The sequence below is a fragment of the Aythya ferina genome (genome assembly GCF_964211825.1).
Source record: "Aythya ferina genome assembly, chromosome: 3".
NCBI classification, from domain to species: domain Eukaryota; kingdom Metazoa; phylum Chordata; class Aves; order Anseriformes; family Anatidae; genus Aythya; species Aythya ferina.
In genome coordinates this window covers 84,758,930-84,781,499 of record NC_140298.1, presented here as the reverse complement: position 1 = coordinate 84,781,499, position 22,570 = coordinate 84,758,930, and the positions used below count along the sequence as shown (strand labels likewise).

At 42.3% G+C, this 22,570-nt stretch overlaps 1 protein-coding gene across 6 annotated transcripts in view; it reads right to left on the bottom strand.

The window, feature by feature from the left end:
- Positions 1–21,432, bottom strand: part of ARFGEF3 (ARFGEF family member 3) — an 89,476-nt gene extending 68,044 nt beyond the window's left edge. For 4 of the 6 annotated variants that reach the window (XM_084512610.1, XM_084512611.1, XM_084512612.1 and 1 more), the window contains exons 1-4: positions 21,104–21,432; positions 20,072–20,123; positions 5,407–5,488; positions 1,325–1,456 (exon numbers count right to left, since the gene is read on the bottom strand). In XM_084512610.1, coding sequence (XP_084368736.1) covers positions 1,325–1,456; positions 5,407–5,488; positions 20,072–20,123; positions 21,104–21,188 — 351 coding nt within the window. In that variant the 5' untranslated portion in view covers positions 21,189–21,432. Of the gene's footprint in view, positions 1–1,324; positions 1,457–5,406; positions 5,489–20,071; positions 20,124–20,883; positions 21,026–21,103 lie in introns of those variants that run through there. The other 2 variants (XM_084512615.1, XM_084512614.1) reach the window with 2 other exon arrangements.
- Between the last annotated feature and the right edge of the window lie 1,138 nt (positions 21,433–22,570).

Here is a 22,570-nt window from a genome sequence, read left to right as displayed (position 1 = left end):
TACAAGATATTCACTAGTAACTGTGGGAAAACATAGCATTCATATTGTCCTCAGTGTGGGGCCAATGCATCACAAATCACAAATATGTATCAGTCTTCAAAGAAACAGTGTACCTGCAGATTAAGAACCTGCAATACTTAAAGCTTAAAAAAAGTGACTTGCAAAAAAAATACTCTGTACCAAGAGAGACTGGCAGTTCCGAGGTGCCACTTCTTAACCCTTTTCCTTTTCCACTGCAAAGAGGAGGCAGGAAAGAGGCATGCTGGGTCAGGGCTGCAGATGGAAGTGCCTCAAATTAAGCCTGTATATGGGCAAAATCCTGCTTCCATAGAATGAGGAACAGTTCAGAAAAATGCTCATCCCTTTTCTCTATTGCTAGGCTCAACCTTCTGCATGTTCTGGCACAAAGCACATGCTGAAACCAGGCAGTCGGCCTCGTTGGCAGAGTACAGCTAGTACAGAGCCATTCAACAGTGAATAACATACATTCATTAGGACAAGGATGACATATGTAGAAAAGAAATAAGACACCCAATCTATGCACTCAGAAGTAAAGGACAATCAAACAAGTAGGCTCAAGCATATCAATCAGTGGTAGGTATGGCAAACATCCAAAAAAGAGGTTTGTTCTGGAGGGGTTTCCACCAGTGATCAGCTACAGCACAACAAACTGCAGTACAAATTTTTGTGGCAATACTATCAAGTCATATCCCAACCCAATGACATGGCAAGGAAAATTCACAGCATCGCCTTTCCAAAAGAATACCTCCTGGAACCTAGGCTTCCTAACACGAGCCAGAAGACTGCTACAGCATTTCTAGAAATGAAAGTTTTCACTGAGCATTCAAAGCAATAAGCTCTTATGCATTAGTCCAGGAACATTTTGGTGCCTAGCCAAATGATGCACCCTCTTTAGCATCTTACAAAGGGAACATATAGCTCACAGGCTAGGAAGCACATATCCACATGATCCAAAATTACAAGGCTTCACAGCCCAACTCATGAGCACTAATGCCAAACACCAACTTCCATATCTGCAAGTCATTTTCACGTGAAATACCATAGAGTGAATTGCTTGCCCTGTTTCAGTTTGCTAAAACTGGGACTGCTACTGACTCTTAATACAACCTTCCTCCTGTTTAACACAGGGAAGCATACCCTGAGTAGAAATGAAAACAACTGACATCTGCCAACAGGAAGGAAGAAAGGAATCAAATACTGTCCTAAGGTGAAGATTTCCAAGGCAACAGCTAATTTGTTTGCTAAGCCCAGCATTCAGTCACAGCCTCTCTGCTGCAAGCACTGACGTGTGTGAAACACTAACCTTCATCACTTCAACCTGCAGGTCTTCGTTGAGCGAAGGAGTCACTTTGACGGCATTCAGCATCTGATTAAGCAACTGTTTCTCATCTGAGTCTGTTTCCACAGATACAAACCTCTCATCAGACAGCAGCTTCTGCAGAGAGAAAATGGCAATGCACAGGTTGAAGACAGAATGCCCTTAATTCTGCTGTAAACTGCTACACCTAAACCTATTAACGTTTGATACTACAGTGCCTAGGTTTTATGTACAAATTTAATGGTGATCCAGTATCATCAAATAAGAAAGCGCAGCAAAACCCGAGAAATCTATGCCCTGAGTAAACATCTTTCAAATCAGCTGCCATTCCCGCATTTCCTTTTCCCACCCCACCTCTTGTGTGTCCAGAAGAAAAAAGAGATCACAAACCACTCCAAGTAATGCTTCCCATCCCCTCTAAATGAATTTAAGCAAAAAAAACCCAAAACGCTCAGGCTAGTGTCCTGTGCTGTGCCTAGCAGATACCCTGCCTGGCAGGAGACAAAGATTCAGGTGTCTAAAATCCTGCTAGGTACAGAACAAAAGCATGGTGGAGGTGGCGTTTCTGATCACTGACGAGATGTGTTTTGTGTCATTCAAAAGCTGACTAACTGTGGATGCTGTCAAGTCCTTAAAAGGAAGAACACTGCTAGGGAGTAAACAGCACAAGGACCACAAATGTGTGGGAGGGTACCCAGGAGTGGGTTCAATACAGATTGAGTGAACTTCAGACCGATCAGATATCCTTTGCCTCAGAAAAGCCAGTACCAGAGCCAGAGTCTCCCAGCACCTGGGTATATGCGAGGCTGAGGGATAACTGAGGAATCAGCATGAAAATATTTGTGGAATCAAGGAGACTGTCACTAGGTTTCTGTGGAAGCCTATTTTCATGCTTGAAAGCAGGACTTGGAGCATCACTTAACAGCTCTTCGTATTATGTTCTCACATCCCTGAGCTAACCACATTCAATTTCAAGATTTCAGTTATTTCACACTTCTTCCATAAGGACCAACATGTTTCTAAAAAAAAAAACAAAAAACAAAAAAACAAACAACGTCCTCTAACATTGCAGCCTCAATTTATTCACAGCCAGTTCATGACCATAAGCTTTCCTCAGTTATCAGCTGTCAAAATAGAACACTATTTTCTCTTCATGCTTTCCTTAAAGTTCATTTTTTTGTTTTACTTTTTGTTTTTCTTGTTTGTTTTTTTTTTAAGTATTTTTTTCTATTGCTCATTTGTTTTTTCTTTGTATTTTTTGTTGTTGTTGTTTTTTGTATATTTTTGATTTTTTCTTTTTTTGTACTTTTGTTTTTAGGGGATGTTGTTTGTTTTGCTTTTTGTGTTTATTTTTGTTTTTATTGCTTTTTTGTGTTTTTATTTCTTTTTATTGTGTTTGTTTTGTTTTGTTTTTCTTTGCTGTTTTTGTTTGAAGTTGTTTTTTTGTTTGAAGTTGTTTTTTTGTTTGTTGTGCTTTGCTTTTTGTTTTAAAACCCCTGCTTTTGTTCACTGGACCTGGACAAACCAGGCTCTACAAGAATTCTCCAGCAAGACTGACACTCTCTCAAATACTGTAACAGCTCATCCCCAAACTGTTTTCAGTGCAGCCTTAATAAGAAGGGAGTATTAAATCAGAACCATGTAACTGAAGCACAGGGGGTTCTGACTCAAGACAAGGGGGCAACTTCTTTACTGTGAGGGTGACAGAGCACTGGGACAGGTTGCCCAGAGAGGCTGTGGAGCCTCCTTCTCTGGAGATATTGAAACCCCGCCTGGATGCCATCCTGCAAAATGTGCTCTAGGTGATCCTGCTCAGCAGGGGTGTTGGACTAGGTGATCTTCAGAGATTCCTTCCAACCTCAGCCATTCTGTGATTTGGTAAAACATCACGAGGACATGGCCAGTGGCGCTATTTCCTCAAAGTTCTACTGAAAACACATCTTCCATATAGTCCAGAACCACCTTCGCAGGTACCTCTCACTGGTGACAGGCATCCTGCAACAGATGGACCCACTCAAGTCTTTTCCCAGAACCAGCCTTCTTAGAAGCTCCTATTGCAGCACAAAACTACCCCGACTTCGTTCCCAGGAACAAAACCTTGCTCTGTCCCAGACCAGACTTAGAGCAGCCCACTTTACCCTTTACATTCTGCACCACTTCTGTCCCAAGGCTCCTTCCCAGCTTTAAGTCTGTAGCACATTTCACTGGTTCATTCCTACTTTATATTTTCTGCACTTATACTAGTTTTAGGCTGTGATAAAGTTAATTTTCTTCACTGTAGCCCACATGGTGCTATGTTTGTGACCAAAACAGCACTGATAACACGCTGATGTTTTAGCTATTGCTGAGCAGAGCTTGCACAGCATCAAGGTCTTTTCTGTTCCTCGTGCTGCCTTGCCGATGAATAGGCTGGGGATGCACAAAAAGCTGGGAGGGGACACAGCCTGGACAGTTGGCCCCAGCTCAAAAAAGTAATATTCCCTACCAGTATGGCATTGTGCTGAGCAATAAAAGCTGGGAGGCAAAAAAAAAAGAGTAATGGGTAATAAAAAAATGTCTGAACATCTGCCTGCCAATGGCAAGTAGTAAATGAATTACTTATTTTGCTTTGCTCGTGTGTGCAGCTTTGCTTTACCTATTAAACTGTCTTTATCTCAACCACAAGTTTTCTTACTTTTGCTCTTTCAGTTCTCTTCCCCATCCTGCTGTGGAGCAGCAAGTGAATAACTGTGAGGGGCTTAGCTGCTTACTGGGGTTAACCCACAACATTTCAAAGAGTTTCCACACAGTAGTATTATCAATTGTTTTATCAGCATCCAGCCTAACAAAATGTAAGTCAGTGTACAAGGAAAATATGTTTTTCTATACAAAGGAGAAGACATTTAATTTGGTATGAGAGATATGGAGCTAGTGGAGACAATACAGTGAAGGGTCACAAAGACAATTAAGGTTCAGGAGCATCTTTTCTACAAGGAAAGGCTAAGAAAGCAGGGCCTCTTCAGCCTACAGAAAGCTCAGAGGGATCTTATTAATGCATATAAATACCTGAACAAAAAGGAAAAAAGGTGCAAAAAGAACATAGATGGGCTCTTTTCTGTGGTAAGAGATGGGTTTCTTTTCAGTAGCAGGACAAGAGACAGTGGGCACCAACAGAAGTTTCCATCTAAACATCATGAAACACTTTCTCGCTGTGTGGGTCATGAAGCACTGGCATAGGTTGCCCAGAGAGGCTGTGGAGTCTCCTTCCTTGGAGATCTTCAGAAGTCACCTGGACATGGTGCTGTGCATTTGCCTCCAGGTGGTCCTGCAGGATAGGACCAAGTGACCTCCAGAAGTCCCTTGCAACTTCAACTGTTCTGTGATCCTGTGACCTACTTTTGCTGAATGCAAGTTGTACTTTATCTCATTTGTCCTTCTATCCTACTTTTATAGTATCCCCACGTGTTTGTTTGTTTTTGTTTTTAATTTTTCATGAATCTACACCTATCTTAAATGCAGATGAAGAACTGTTTTGTTGTCTTGATTACTCTTTTACTCTTCTAATGGGCATTAACACTTACTTACATGTATGGTACCATGCTGTAAATCCAAAACCTTGCAATTCTAGTTCTTACAGAATCCAAGCATACGTACAGCTACACATTGACAGAGTAAGACAGAGTAAAAGGATAATAAATTTTATCTTGACTGAGTGTTCCCAAGAAATGCAGCGCCTGGACCCTTTAGTGACTCTTCATCACTTGACTCAGTTTAGTTTTTAAGAAACTAAGCTTACTGAGAGTAGCACAGGGCCACACAAGGAAGACTACACCTTCATCTCCATGCTGAAAGCCACGAACTTCTATGTATCTCCAGAACATTTTAAACTTCCACATAATCTACAGCTTTTACTTGCACCCTAGATTATGAACTCCGTTACAGAAACATGAACATCATTGTTATACCCACCAGGAGACAGCCATATTTTCTGTAGTATTTTTCAAAAAGAAAAGCCTAGATCTCCTTGGCACCTGCTACCTTTCCTACTACCCCCTTCCTGCCCCCTCCTCTCCCCCCCAGATCCATACCTGCATCCCTGCTAGAGCCTGCTGGGCCAGCTTCATGCTCTTCGATTCCAGCGCCAGTTGGAGAGGAAGGAGACACTTCTCCCTGAAGTAAAATAAATAAATAAATGTGAGAGGTAACAATAGAACTAAAAATTGGTATTCAAAAGAACTATGGTTCCAGAAAGGCTGTATCACTTCCAATAAAATAACACTTGGATGCAGTAAACAAGGACAGTTTCACAACAACTCTGTGAGACACTTTTCCCCCTCTCAAGAAAGCTGACATATGTCTTCACATTCTGTTAAAAATGGCCTTTTTAATCGAAATTTCACAAAATGCTTCCTAACTGTTAGCCCTCTGTATGCATACCCGAATGTGCAAAGCATGAAGGGGAGGTTCACAGATCACTGGTGGTTCTTCAGCTCAGTGCTGTAAGCATTATGCTTCAGTCTCTTGACTTCTGTTTAACATTCAGACTGACAGAAAAATAGTTTCATATTCCACTTGCTGCTTTTGACCCAGTGCTCACACACTGAACTTTTATTTGGTGACCAAACCAACAGTGCCTGCAGCTGTGACTGCTCTCTTTACTCCTTGTTATGAATCAGAAAGGGTCTGCAGCACCTGGAGACCCTGTAGCAGCCGCAAGCCTTTTTAAGCAAATCTTGCTAGCTGGCAGGAAATTCATTTCTAATCAGAGATGTTTAGTCCATGTCTGACCAGTCTCCCTGAAGGTTTGCAACTCTTTATTAGGTCACATATCATAAGAGGTCCAGTTTTTGTATTTGTACAGACATGCTTGCTTATGGCAAAGCATTCTGTGCCAGCCATTTTGTGGAGAGCCTCAGCTCTCCAACCTTCTTTGGGATCACCTGCATGAATTTCCCACCCATGGAGACAAGTAGGTGGAAGGCAAGAAGGAAAAGACAACAACTAGTTACTTTTGTATTTAACTGGAAACTAAAAAGCCCCAGATTTGTTCCATTCAGAGCATTCTCTTGTGTTAAAGTCTCAGTGCATTCAAAACTAAACCCATTGGTCTTCTCAAAGCAGAGTCAAAAAAGTGTTTAATCTCTAAAATACCAAACTGAAGAGTTTTGCCTCTTTTTCTATTATTTACTGTGAGCCGCCTTGGACTTGATTTCACTTAGTTTCAGTTGACCAAATGATGATTATTTGCCAAAAAGTATATAAAAATAGAATTATCTTGGTATTCTTAAGGATCAAGTTCTGATGAAAACACATGCATTACACCAGGGTGCATGATCTGCTGCTCCTTTTGTAAATCCTCCCTTCCTAACTAGCTAAGGAGAAGCCCTAGGTTAGAGCAGCAGTAATTGCTGCAGTTTCAGGCAATCTTCAAAACTGCCTAAGATCATGCTTTGCCACAATCTGCCCATAACCTACCAGCCTCCCTCCAAAACTGAGGGTCTACAACATGAACTTGCCTTTTTTTAAAAAAAAAAAAAACAAAACAAAACAAACAAACAAAAAAAAAACACTAAAGGTGGGATTACCAAACAGTGGCCCTTTCAACTTCAGGGAACCTAGCTCACAACTCATTCATTAGATACCATTTGCAGCAGGGACTGAATGTCCACTGTGAAACTCTTTTCTTTTTTTTTCCCCTATGGGTTCAGTTTGTATTCCTTTTTCTCCCTCCATCTGACCCAAAAAGGCACTCAAATCACAAGGTCTCCTAAAGGGGCACAAAACTGCTGGTTGTTCTTTGAAATGCAGACCCTCTTCCTTAACAATAAATTAAAGACTGGTGTCACAGGTCTTAACAATAAATTAAGGACTACTGTCACAGGCATGGCTCAGTTAAGCAATCTAGTAAGCTTCTGTATTTGACAAAGATCTCTGGAGAATCTGAAGGTCTACTGTGTTTGTACCTTCCCAGGTTACAGGAATTTGTAAAAGGTCATTTGGCTTAACACCAAAAGCAGCTTGAACATATCCTCGAATTAACATAGATTTCTAAGGACCTTCAAGCAGACTACATGTATATCTCAAACTAGGTTTCCCACAAAAAGCTCGCCATTTGCTTCACTCAGGATATTCTGAGAAATAGGCAAGCATAAAGCCCGATTTTCTCAGAAAATCCTTTCTTGAATGCTTCTGGAATCGATTTAGCTAGATGGACTCTTAAACCCTGCAAGTTTCACATCCAAAACACCTACAATTATTCAATATCTGAGATACATGTCCTCAGAGTGTTCAGTCATCGAGATCTACAGAAACTGCCAAAACATCTATTCCATGGTTCAGACAGCAATTCTTCAGCCAGGATAGAACTGAGCACCAGCTACAACTACTGCCAGCTTCGCCTACGCCTGGGAACGCATGTAGTGTGCAGGTAAATTGGGAGAAGACTTACTGGTTTAGAGAGGTGCCACAGCCGTACTTCTCTAACACACAAAGCACGTTTAAGTGCTTACCTTTACACAGGCACTTTGACTTATGGTCTCTTATCATCAGTAAAATCAGTAGATCAACAGGTGCCAGAACCAGGTCCCTGTCCATTAACTAGTATTCAAACATCCAGAAACACATGGGAAAAAAAATAAAATTAAGAAAAAAAGTCACAATAATGTATAGAACTAACTGTAGGGATGCTAAAAACTGACAGTTATTTAGACCTGTACCTCCTGAAGGAAGAACATGGTTCTTTTAGACTTTCTACAGTTCACTGCAGCAACATATAAAGATTTGAGGCATTACTAACAAACAACAAACATTCTCATAGTAAAGCGGATGGAGTAGAGGAGAAAGGGAAGGCAGTCGTAAGTCACTGGACTGCATCCAGTTTAGTTTCATTATAATGAAGACAGGTGGGAGCTCCTATGGCTTATGTGTAGCTACCCTGCACACCAGCATGGTGCCTGCCATCTGTCGTCACATACTGTAATCAGCAGAGAACAATGAGAGCTGCTTCTTGAGATACCTCCCAAAATGAAGAGCAAAAAATGACAAACAGGAGGATGGAAATTAGAACAGATTCAATTAGATGAACTTCTCATCCTTGCTAAAAATATTTTAACTGAAAATCTAATTAAGGTTGCCGCAGCCTCTGTGCACACTGTATTTTCAGAGAAAATGAATTGCCATTGTGTCACTTCCCGTTCTTCTTATACATTCAGCCTGTTAAATCTTCAGCATTTCCATGCCAGAGCTATAAAACACCTGCAGAGATACCTCACAACCTCTGATTAGCTTGAGCATCTTCCACACTTGGGTTTGACCTGCCATTTAAGCTCATCATCTGCTGGTACGAGAACACAGAGGGTCCAGACAGACAATCCTCAGTTAGAACGGGAGATGATGTAAATTAACACAGTTGGTCCTTATTAAGATCTACCATTAAAAACTGGATTCAATAAAGTTGCACAAGAGATAACATCAACCATAATTTGGTCTCAGAATGCAATTAAGGAAGGGAGTGAAGTTTCCCTTATGCCTTGCAGCCATTTTACGGCAGCAGCCAGTTCTGAGTGGTCCCATGGTCCCCTACCACAGGATCACATTGCTTACTCCCACACGTGCAGGTCTATACTATCAAGTGACAACTCATTCAGCTTGCATGGTGCTACACATATACGACATTTCATGTGAAGTTCTCAGAATAAGCTAGTGCACATTGATATACTTTAAAACAAGTATGTTTTCTGTTTAAGTTACCGTAGAGATTCCAGTTTCACACTGGAACACCTAAGTTTCCTTATTGATACGGGCAGGTGTTCACACATACCCTTACAGATATTGGCACAAATACCAGATTAAACCTGAACGAGGTGAGTCAGGTACAACACTGAGGGGGCATGAACAGAAAGGGGCACCTCTGACTTGCAGAAGAGAAAGCTACCAAAAGCTTCAGGATATGGTACCCTAGTCACGAACATGAAACAAAGTACTGAAAATGGAAGCTGGAAGGAAGCTTAGATTGTATAAAGACAGACTGACAATGAAGAAAAAGTGCACTCAGATTGAAGTAGTATATTATACTGAAATCTACATCACACATTGGAAAACATTGTTTGCATATGTCCATGCAGTAGTGCTCCCAAAAGAGCTCAGTTTTAAAAAAAAAAAATAATAATGTGTGGCAATAAGCATGGTAAGTGTGGACCTTGTTTCATGCAAAAGAGTCAGCAGAGAGCACTACAGATAAAAACTCAGCTCCTAATGAGGCCAGCTGGAGCTTTGCCACTAGACCTCTGTGGTGTGTGGACTGAATCCCAAGTGGCCTGCCCAGGGTCAAGCAAAAATGTCAGTGACAGAAGCAAGCACGCACCCAGGAGCAGTATCTTCAGGAGCACAGGTTGTCCCTCCTGAGTCACCCCAGCCCACCACTGACAGCTTCATGAACTGCAGAATGAGCCATGGGAAGGTAAATAGCCTTTATGTTCAGCACTCTGAGTAAAAACAACCTTTCTAATAGTCCGAGAGTGCCACAGCTCATCAACCTGCCTCTTACCCTGCAGGTCTGTCACAAGGGATGATCCAACAGGCCAGTCAAAACACAGTGCCAAAAAGGGCAGGCAGGGCAAGGCAGCCGACTATTTTAAATAAGAGATCATAAAATCTTTCTATCCTCATTATAGTGGAAAAAGCTGAGAGAATAATGGCTAATTATTCAATCTCAGGATGAAAATCATAACGATGACAGGGAACAGCACATTTAACTCTTTCTTGTTAGTGCCCAGCACGCAGCCGAGGGCCCACCATCACCTCCACCACACTGACTCCAGGGCAGGGGCACTACGAACCAGGTATTTGTAACCAGCACAGAAGTTATTTCCTTTCATTTAAACCACGTTAGTTGTTTTAATCTCCTTTTAATCCATTTCCCAACATCTCCCTGCGTTATCTTTGCCCTGAAAATTGTATCGGAGAAGAAAAACTCAGAACCTCGGGGCTGATTACCTTAGTTATCAGCATGCAATTTGCCTTCTGCAGGATAGCTCACAACCCAGTCAAAGAACAGGTAATGACTTGATTCACTGTTGTTGCCATTTTTCCAATAAGCTGTTTGTTAGGCAGCAACACAGTCGTAGCCAGAGCCTGACATTTTTCAGTCAGAGCAGCACTGACAGCGGAGAAGGGCTCCTCAGTCCTGGCTGCTAAAAGGAACAAACTCTCACAGCATGCAACTCCATTAACCTCACTCACTCAAGCAGAAAATTTGGCCCACCACGAGAAAATAAACGGTAAAAATAAATTCGCAAAATTCTGGACATACTCCCAGCTGTTACCATTAAGTACACTAAACACAGGCAAATATTGTCCTCACATGAAAGGTATGGATTTAATTTGTGTAAAACAAATTCCAGCAGGGTCAATATGAACACATAGGCTTGTAGAAATAGAAACATCCGTAATTCTTGTCAACGTTCTTCAAGCCACCATAGGAAAACAAAAGAGTCCAGAAACAACTTTACAGATCAAAATGGAAGCACTTAAACCCTGGAGAAGTAGAAAATAAATACTACTTTTTTCAAGCAACAACTCTTCATGAAGAAAACAGATTTTCAATCTTTGCTCATGTTCAAGATAAGTGGTTAATTTTATCTACAGAAGAAACATGAATGTCCCACTTATGAAGACTATTAACAGTCAAGCTTAAGACAAGTTTGGAGCTCACAGCATACAAGCACAGGGCAAGTTCTCAAGCCTCAGTGCAGCAAGTCAGACCAAATGACTACAACTGCCATGTCATTGCAAATACAAGATCTTGGATAGCATTTACAGAACTGTCTTTTATCCTACTGCTCTAAAACCAAAGCCTTCCAGTGAGAACCCTCCTTTTCAGGGGAAGAAAAAAGCAGAACAAAACAAACAGAAAACTTTACGACAACCATGCACTGTGAGACATCAGCATTACAGCACTGCATAAGAACAAGCAGTGCTGAAGTTTACAGGTCCTAAAAAAAAGTTGAGACACTGATGTTTTACTAGTTGATATCAATTCTGACTTGCTTTAACAGGGCCAGGATTTTACTCAGCTTACTCAGACAAGGAGAGTCGCTTGTGAGCATGCTTTTCCTATGAAGAGGATTCCCCCACATAACCCGGTGAGATTCCACCCTCACTAATAAAAGTTCGTAACTTCTTGCTGAAAGCATTTTCATTTTTCTTCCTCACCGCTTGCAGCTTCTTTTTTTTTTTATGCCATTCTTTTTCTGCCTACACAGTAGAAAACTCTTCTGCACACGTATCATGAAAAGGGTTCTTGTCACACGGCGTGAGGTTTAGCTCTCCTCTTCTATCCATCCCTGATTCTCCCTCACCTGAACTGCTGACATCAGCTCTCTCCAAGTTCCCGCTAGGTCTTTCCTCCAGCTCTGTATTTCCTTCCTTTTTACTTCACGTATTCCCTCATCCCTTCAGTGCTTTTACTTTACAAACCAAGGCACAGAGTAATATCGTCACCCTACAATCAATTTGTCTCTGGAGGGAAGCATGAGTTGTACATCAGAGGAAACTTTATGACACACAAGAAAGGAAGAGGGAAACAATGCCTGAATTTAGCTTCATACAGTTTGATAGCTAGAACTTGAACAATTATTCAACCAGAAATATTGAATGAGGTTGTAATTTAATGCCTCTTGGTATTAAAAAGGTTAATTTTTTATTACCTACTTAGTTTCCAAGAGAAATGCATTTGCCTTAATAGCAGAAGTATAGGTCTACATACTTCATGGGAAAGTCAAACGTAACCAATTTAATCTTCAATCTAGCCTAAGGCGGCTGACACAACAGAATTCAAACCGACTATAACAATTAAACAGCTCAGAACCATCACTCAGCTGGAGAGTGCTTTTAAGGTCGCCTGCTTCTTTGCAACACTGACTAATAACATCTTTATTTTAACACAAAGTTCCCAGATAGTAGCCTGATACTGTTGTCAAGAGAAAAAACATAAGAAAACATAAGCACGCTGTGTACCTTCGCTTGAGAGAAGGGAGTCAACAAATGATTATACACATATTAAAGCGGACAAGGGTAAAATGCTAATCAGGATGCTTCCAGTCTCCGAAGCTGTAGCTGTGATACATTATCATCACTCTCCCCAAAACATCCATCCCAGTAGATTTTTGCCCTTTGTGCATGAGGTATGACAGCCACTTAATAATTCTGCTCTTGAGGAATTTGATGACACATGTAAACCCCACAAGGTCTTCATCATAGAACAATCTGTATCCTTTCATCGATTTTATTTATTATCATGTGAAGCACAGCATAAAGATGAGGTGAGGATCACTGCGTCCATCCTTAGCCTTAGGCAGAGCACACGCTGGACTAGCTGAGCCTGCAGTTCTGAAAGCTGATCGAGCTATTCCATGCAATCTCCTCCTCACATTTGGTGAGCCTGGAAGGGAAGCTGAGGGTTTTCCACTGAAAATGTTTGTTTCAAGATTTCAGTACCCTGAAAACAACAAATAAAGCATTTCACAAGAGTTAAACATCCAACAGAAATTTACAATGCTGGGACATGTATGATAGGAGCGACAGAGAAAAGAAACACAGAGATAGAGCAGCATAGACATCCCGTTAATGACCCTATTTTCTCCATTGCAGCTGGATGACTTAGTTTCAAAAGTTTGATGAAAAATAGGAAGAAGTATATTTCTGTTTGTTATAGATATGTTTTGAAGGTTAATACTGCAACCTGTAATCTCATTCAACTTTCACAGCAGTGCAATCTTAAATCTTGACAGACCTAGGGGATAGTTGTTAAAAGTACCATCACATTTGCAATGCATTGTGTATTTTACACTCCCTGCACCTTAGCACGCTCAATTCCTTAAACAAACAAGCATTCAAAGAAACCAAAGGTAGCATGTTTCCTGCTGCTTTGTTGCCTTTTATGGAAGGTAAATAAAAACTGTGAGAAAAGACCTTTATTATTCTCACTCACCCCTTCATTTTCTAAACAAATAAGAGTCGTGACTTGCACAGCACAACAAAGACCACAGCATAGTTGAGCCTCGTTTTTAAGGAAAACAGTTCACACAGTTCCAGAGCCACTTTTCTTACACCCCCTGGATCCTCACCCCCAGCCATGCTTCTTTCTCTAAGGCAATTATCAACAGCTTCCTGATTTTCTCACTTTCTTCACCTTTTCAAGTATTAAAAGCCATCAGCAGTTTAAAACACACTGCTGTCCTATTATCATCCTTAGATCCTGAGGGCAGTATTTCAGTTGTTAGAAATTGGACAAATGTTCAAATCTGACTGCTTTAATCCTTTATTGGTGCTATTCCTACACTGAACAAGTTGCTTAAATCATACAGCAACAGCATGCTTTTGTCATAAATCTAGAATGGACTTTCAGTAAAACCCATAAAAGGTACAAAGAGCCAATGCAGTGGTAAATATTAAGGTTCACTGCAACAAAAAGTGTCAGGAAGGGCAGGAAGTTAGCCTATGAAACAACAGCCACTATCCTTTAAAACCTTTCCCTGGCCCCAAATAAGAGTAACAGAAATAATGTTTCAAAAACCATGCACTTTTTTCCCCATGACAATACCAAACTTCCTTTGATACCTTCAAGAGCCGTAAGCCTGGCTGACAGGTTTTTAGGGATTCCTAGATCAGGAGGCCTTCCAACATTTCCAAAACCTCGCCTCGACAGCAAGAATTCAGACACGCATAACAGACACTGGCCCTGTACACCCCCTTCTTCTCCAACACTTTTCTTTTGTGATCCCAGAACAGATGCAAAACTCTTTTGAGCCAAAAATACCCACCCATCAGGCAAGAAATTGGGCCAGTTACATATCTCAGAATAAACACCCAGACTGATCCAAATACAGTATCAGACAGTGCTGCACTGCCTTTCCCAACACTTAGTCACGCCCTCCACGCACGCCAGAGCTGGGAATACAGCTCTTAAAATTGAGATCAGAGCACGTACACCACTCAAATACACCAAACTGTAAGTGCCCCCAGAGGTCTGGATCCAGACTGACAACAGAGGAGATGCAGCTCAGCAAACCACACTGCCTGTAAAACCTCTTCTTGGCCGGATGCCTCCCAGGCAGCTCATCATCCACCTGCTGAACGCCAGACAGCGGCTCTGCAAGGGCTGAGCAGCATGAGCCACACAGCCAGCGGTCAGGTTCAGGAGGAAAGCCTGGGAGGAATTACTGCCAGGTGGCTGTGGCACCAAGAGCAGGAAGCAGTGTTTTAATAAAGTGTAACACAGAGAGATATGTCCAAAACATCCCCCTGAAAAAACAAAACAAAACAAAACAAAAAAACAACACACAACTCAGTCATTACTCCTTCCCCACTCCATTCTTCTCGTCAAGTCAACCTCTACGCTCATAAACCACTCCCAAATAAAGCAATAGGGGAAACTCCGGGAAGCCAATGCAAGGAGGAGCCCTCAGAAACTAGCACCAAGATGAACGACACTTGGACATAAACACAATACACAGAACTGGACAGAAGCTGGTTATGATTGACAACCCTGCTCACCACAAACTCCTGATTTTTTCCAGCTCTAATCCCCAGAAGAGCTGGCTAGTTTTGAGAGGCCAATATGAAATACCAGAGGGATGCAAGCTTTTGCAGTAGTGAATACAGGCACTGCTTCTGACACAGATTTACTAATGCTCAGCACCTCTGAAAGCCAGGATCTGGCCAGGTTGTGTATCTCTCTGATTAGGCACACAGAACTGGGGTCTTGAATGCTTGAGCCTGTTCCTCCATTTAATTTCAAGTACTTCCTGAAACTTTACAGTACAGAAATGTCCAGTGTACAGATATGCTGAAGAGATAAGTAAGCATTTGGAAGGCCTTTCCGGTTCTGTGAAGAAGGAATGCAAACGGGATTAGTTACCGTGCCAAAACACTTCACCCATCAACCTGTCTCAGACATTACTTTAAAGTCCATAGGGGAAACTTTAAGCTGGCACTGACAGCAGCATATGCTATTGACAATCTTGTCTATGCATCATCATCTGCTTTCAGTCACATTTCTCCAGGAGGAAAGAAACAACAGCCCAAACTCAAGTCTGCAATGATGTTTCCGCTCTACTGGCTAAAGGGTAGAGGAAAAAACAAACAAACCACAAAAAGCAGTAACAATAGGATAACAATAAGACCTGGAAAGTGCAAAAATGTCCTAGAATGAGACACAGTCTCTTGATTGTCAAAATGTTTTTCCAAACAAATTACAGCAGGGATGTAGCAAGAAATTCTGTATGCAAGATTCCAGGCTCCAGTGGGGATAGCAACACCAACGCACAGCAGCTAAACTAGCCACCAAACCACAGGCTCCCCTCACAAGTCCCAGTCAATCTCCTCTTTGCAGGACCAAGTCCACACTGTCAGAAAGCCACTAGGTTTTATACAGCCTATAAGGCATAGCAATTATATAAAGCATGCTAAAAGCCCGTTGCTTAACTAATTTGTTTTAAAGTGGTATGTGACTGTTAAGCAATGTCTAGACTCTTATTTTATTCTGGTGTGTGTATACATATTATTTCCTCATGAATGATGATCTGCTTTGATCAAATATTCTTTTTTAACACTTGTTTTCTGTGTCTGTTCATTTACCTTTTATGGAACATATTTTTAAAAATCACAATGGAGAAACTCGCCAGGAATTAGCCAAAAAGAGAGACCAGCTCAGCATAGGTGGCTGGCCTTAGGACAGAACTTGGCATTTGAAAAACACTGAAATGAACGTGGCCCAACTTAGTAGCAAATTGCTGGTTGACAGTTAAGCTCTTTCTTAAGCTATCTTCCATGATCAGTTCACCAATTAAAATATCAGCACATCAATTCCTTTCACCTAATTCATTACTTCTGTTATTCACCCAGTCTCCTCAAGCACTCAGTATATATGTAATTTTCACAACACCTGTTCATCAAAAAACATCATTCTACTGCAACAACAGCCCAGGTGGGCTATGACTCTTCCTTCTCAAAAATTCAGAGGACATCTGTGGGAAAATCTTGAACTAACTTAAGGGCATTCTCATCCCAGTCCACTCCAATTGTCTTTACTATTTCACACCCTTACTCAACACCCTGTTCAGAGGTTAAAGTACTAAAGAAGCACACACACATTTCTACCTCAAGGCAGAGCTGATGGGACTCGGTGGGGAAGTCTATATTTGTTGGAGATTTGTAACTCTTTAGGAAGTGAGTCATTTAAATAATGCCCCTCTCTAGAATTAATATTCAAGGTCATTAACTGGGATTTGGATTCATAAGTCCAATTAACATCAAAGGAAGCTGAACAGCAAAATAGTCTCATTTAGCTCTCCGAAGACATGCCCAATAGATCACCATTAAACTAATTAAAAAATGACATTCCATGCTGAACATCCAATCACCACATTCCCTTGGGGAAAAAGTATCCCAGGTGCTTCCAAACATAGCAGGTATGTGCTGTCTAAACCACCACCAGACAAATGCTGGAAACAGTTCCCATACAAATGCTACAGCTGAGCCTGCTAAATAATTGCATGGACTTCAGGAAAAAACTGAGCATTGCCTGCCTTATGCTCAGTAATAGGGGCTGAAGACAAGAGAAGAATCTACAGATGAGAGCAACCCAGGACAAAGAAAGTCTACCCCAGGACTCTAGTAGAGATAAGCATGCAGCTTACTTAATACACGTGAAATACCTGAACTCATTTAGTCAGCTGAGGAAATGCAGAAACATTTTGTACTCCTATCCTCACACTAGGACCACTGTCTTAAAACACTATAAAAGACCACTACTCGTCTAAAACTGTGGTTTCAAAAGCCGCAAATGTCCTTTCATATTTTAAGGGGGAAAGGATGGAAATGGCGGGGGGGGGGGGGGGGGGGGGAGGGAGGGAAAGGAGTTAGGCAGAGAAAATAACTTACACTTTCTCTCTCTCTTTTTTTTTTTTTTTTTTTTTTTTGTGAGCAGAAATCATTATTCAGTTCTAGAAGGAAAAGGATTTAAGTAACGGCATGGTGATTCCATTAAAAGGCACAAACACCAGCAGAAGCAAATAGCTGCTGATAGCAGAAGCCAGATGCTGCTTTGTGAAGAAAGAGAAACTGACTGAGGTACTTACCAGATTTGCTATTTCTGGAAGTGAGCCAGCATCCACCTCAACTGGACATGACAGCTCATGAATCCCTGTCCCACATTCTTATGCAGTAAAGATGTGCCCCAGATAGTGATTATTGGCAAATTATAATGTAGGAAAATACTGACGTATTTTCTTTGTATTTGGTATATTCTAAGGACACACCAAAATTTCCTGTTAAACAAGTTGGAATATTCTCTCTTCACATACAGGACTCAAAACATTCATTTAGCTGCTATTCTTGGAAGAGACCTCACAGACACATATTCTTCTCCTGAACTACCTTCCACATTGTCTTTAATACCTTCAGCATGTTGCAACTATGGACTTCAGATCCAAGTTGTGGGCTAGGGTCACTAGATGGAAAAGTGATACATACCTACACACTAACTCTGGCACCACAGGGTATTCTAGACTACATCCCAGGCTCTGCTACTACTCCCAACAATGTTACAGCAGAAAAGGTGTGAATGGCAGATTCGGGGTGGGTAAGCAGCCAAAGGCTGGTGTGTGTTTAAACAGATGATGCAATCTGCCACCGATCAAGACGAAATAAGGCACGGTGCACGGCTGGGATCTCTCCATGGTACATCTATCTCGGCTGTATTTCTGGTCTTTGTCTTTGCCCTATTTTCAAGGCTATCCTTTTGCAGTGTTATGGACCAAGCTGTCATGGTGCTGTTCTTTAACAAATACCAAGCAAAGATGAGCTTTTATCACATTTTCACTGGTACATTATAAAGGCAAATTCCAACCCAAGAACTGGCCCAGAGTGCTCATTTGGAAAAAACTTAACAGTAGTTTGCTAGAAAATGAAGAATAAACTCAGAGTATTGGGGAAGTTAGTATTTCTCAGGCACCATCTGAGGTTACATCAGTGCCTACATCATAAAGACCACATTACTAAAGCTTTTACTCAAGTTTTCTAACATACTGTTTATTTTGTTAAGAAACAAAACCCACCCTCCACCACACACACTTGCTTCACAGCTACACTTGCCAAAGTATTACCTTTATATAAAAAATAAATAGGATTTACAGTGGAAAAAAAAAAGCTAACTAAAAAATACAACATTAAAACATTGGAAGAAGAAGAAAAGGAAGATGCATCTGTGAAGAGGTAGTGAAAAAACAAAGAAATGTATTAACAGCTAGCTAACAGTCTTACGGAATGAGAATAGTACTTATATACAAAAAGACCATGCTCTGTATTAAGTATAGAGGCTGATAAATGAAAAGATAAAGAGTTAAGTGTTTGTTTTGCACTGTAATTTGAGAAAAATCTAATTCTAATGGAGCTACTGGGAATTACTGATCCAACTGCTCTCAGCTGTTCAACCCGTGTCAGAAACGCAGGGATCTGGGATTGGTCATGTCAGACCCGTGCTACATCCATTCCCTATTGACACCAGGCCCCTTGTGGACACTGTAGCTGGCAGTCATGCAGAGCAGCAAGAGAACTGCTCTTATTCCTTCCCTATTTGATGACTAGTCCGGAATAAGAGCAGTTCTCTTGCTACCTCTCCAATTGTGTAATTTTCCCTGCACAAAGCTGCACCCAGAGCAGTGTAGAGAAATGAGGTGGTAAAAATACTCCCAGGAGAGTAATACTGTGGTTAAAAGCATCACTTCTGTCAGCAGCTAGTAGTGATTATCCAGAAAGACTACAGGACAGCGCAAATTCATAGCAACACTCCTACATATTCTCTTACAAGCTCAATTATCTCTTGCCAAGATACTTCTGAATTAGAAGGGGTACTTTTGCATGTAACAGATCTCAATCAACTTCCTCCCTGGATTTGTTGAGGTGCTTTTCGAACCAATGCAACCTTTAGCATCGATGACATTCTCTACCAAGAGAAGTTTAAGCATTCCACATCTTAACTATAAACTGTGTGAAGTAGCATCCTTCTGTTTTGAGCACTGAACTTGCTAGTTTCTGTTATGCTTCCTAGTGAGTCCGTTGGGAGGGACAGTGAATGATTTTGGCTATGTACTTTCTCCATAGCAATCAATTGCTAAAATGAGATACTAAATAGCTTTACAAAAGGGGGCAGTGCCTCCTCCACCATTTTATAGGTGGCCAAATGAAAGCAAGAGGAAGGGACAAGACTTACTCAAGATAACCTAACAGACTAAAGGAAGAAGCAGTCATAGGAACTATATTATTTAAGTTCCTACCCGTTGTCCTGGCTATATATTATGTTTCTGTTTCTAGAATACTTATTTTCAGTAAACAAGAACTGATCTAGACTTAAAAGAAAATATACACGCTGAAAAGATTGAGACACATTGTCACTCTGAAGACTGTAATTTGGAAGACAAATAGTATCAGACCATAGAAGAGCCCTCCTTTCTAACCAAGTATCAGCATTATAGATACTGCTGCCCATTTTAATACTTTTCCTTACAGTTTATTCACAAATGGAAGCCAAGGACACAAAGTATTCATTACAACTAACCTAGAAATATGTATATATAAACTAAGAAAAACACGCAGATTCAGACCCTTCCTAATTACTTAGTTTGTGATTCCAATTTTGACTTCAATTTTACAAATACTCACAGCTCCACCAGTCTCAACATTACGTGTTCTTACCTTAGCTGATATGGAGGGATCTTGACAGCAGCATCAGGAGAATCCAAGGTTTCTGCGTGATCAAAGAAAACAATAAGATCTTTAAAAGAGACTTTGAGTTCAACCCTAGTCTTACATCCAGCTACGATCTCTGAACCAATGATCCTCAGGTTCATGCCTTCTGCACCTGACAGAACAACAGTCGCAGCCGCCTGTAGGATTTACGTGGCTATCAGGACACCCGGCACCCAATGAGAAGGCACCAAGTACCATCTTTTGCTCAGTGAGTTCCCTTTCACGTATCAGCACTCCAGCAGCAGCACGTCTGCTGAAACTAGAACAGCACGGAGGATGCTGGCATGGCTGCTGTGCAAGGATAACACCCAAATCCGTGGAGCAATCTGCAGAGCATCCAACTGCAGGGCCAGCAATGAGACAGCAACAGGTGTGAGATTTCACAAACTCTGCTATAACCAATATAACAGATAAAAAAAAATAAAGATTGCCATCTCTTGAAAACTAAAGCAATGTTATGTATCACGGTCTTGCTGATGTAAGTTAAGGATCCTGCTGGCTAAAGCTCCAAACAGTTAGTGCCAAAAGCACCTCAAGTCACAGACAACCCACACTGAAATTCACCTAAGCCTGTGTTTCCTTGGAGGAGCTCCTATCAGTGATTATTAGTCCCATTACACAGCAAGAATAGAAGAGCTCATTGCATCCAGCCAAAATAAAAATGCAGCTTTTCAAAAAGCTGTCAGAACACAAGCCAGCAGTAAAAAAAAAAAAAAAAAAAAAAAAAAAAAAAAAGTCAGTCCTAGGGCTTCCTTCACCTGCGATGATTTCGGAAGGGGAGATTTAGGATTTCGGAGGAGACAGCTTGGGGCAGACGACGCCCCCGCCGGCCTCGCAGACCCCCGGCAAAGCCCAGCCCGGAGCCGCCCGGGGCTGCGCACCCTGTGCGGGGAGCCCTCCTGCCCCCGGCCCCATAACAAACACCTGCCCGGCCCCATACCACCTGCCCGGCCCCATACCACCGCCCCCGCCCCGTACCGATGGCCCAGGTGCAGCTCTCCTTGATGGCCCGGTGCTTGCTCCCCGACGCCTCCTTCTGCAGCTTTCGCAGGATTTCTTCCATCTTGCCTCCCCGGGGCTCCTCGCCTGGCCGCGGGGGCACGGGAGCGGGCGGTGAGGAGGAGGAGGAGGAGGAAGGAGAGGAGGAGGAGGAGGAGGAGGAGGAGGAGGAGGAGGAGGAGGATGAAGGCGGTGCGGCGCTGGGGCTGCCCCCGCCGCAGCCGTGCCTACGCGGGGCCGGTGCGCGGCTCCCCGCTGCCGCCCCGCCGCCGCTGATGAATCACGGCGGGCTCCATAACGGGGACACGTCAGTCGGTGCCGAGCCGGAGTCCCTCCTCCTCCTCCTCCTCCTCCTCCTCCTCCACCACCCTGTGGCGCAGCCGGGCTGGGGCTGAGCCTGGCCCCGCCCGGGGAGGATGGAGCGTGGCGGGGAGGCTGCGGCCTGGCCGGCTGCCATGGCGACCGCCTGTGCCCCCAGCGAGCTAGCTCCAGCCTTCCTCCTCCTCCTCCTCCTCCTCCTGGCCATGGGGTGCCCGAACTCCTTCCCTTTCCACTTTCTCGTTTCCCTGCCTCATCCCTAGGGAACGCAGCCTGCTCTTTGTGTGACTGCACCACTGAATGTTCAGTCACGGCTTTGGTGCCGTTGCCTTGTTGCAGGATGCGTTATCTCTCAAAAGGTACGGGAGGACAAACAAGATAGGGAAGGAAGACAGCAGGTAAGGGAGGCAGCGCAGGTAGCAGCTGGCTGCCTTAGCGGTTATGTCTCCTGCTGCTAATTGGAAGAGTACCAAGGGTGAATTACCATACAGAATATTGGCTCCCGGTGAATCAGCCGTAGCATTTCCCACAGGATATCGGGCTTTCAGAGGCTGTCCCTTATCCAAAGTCTTACAAGGGTTGATCCTGCTTGTGCTTGGAAGTATAATGAATGCATAATCCATAGCTGCATTTTAAAGCCAGGGTGTAAAACTTGTGTCTGAAGAAAAGGATTTAAAATGATGCCAGAGAGGTCTGTAGATGGATAGGAAATGTCTAGAGTTACAATACTAAGGATTAAAAAAAAAAATGCACTGACAGAAAGACCTTTATGCTTCAGATTCCAGGGTGAAACCAGCCTCTAAGCAACTGGAAGCAGTTTCCCGGAGTTTCTTGTATCTGACCATGCCTCACCACCTTCCACTGTGATGGTGTTTGAGGTATTTTTAATATAGAAATGATATACCACAGATAATTTGGACCCATAGAATACTGATAGATAAGTATGTGTCTATTCATTATAAATAACTAATTGCCTATTTTCAGGAAGCCACTGATGAAACTGAATTTGTTTGGAATTTTAGATCATTTTCCTGATACATAAAACAAACTCAATAGTTAATTTCATTGTGGTCTCTACAGGAAACACTTTGCAGCAGAAATCCTTACCAGAGCTACAGCATTTTCATA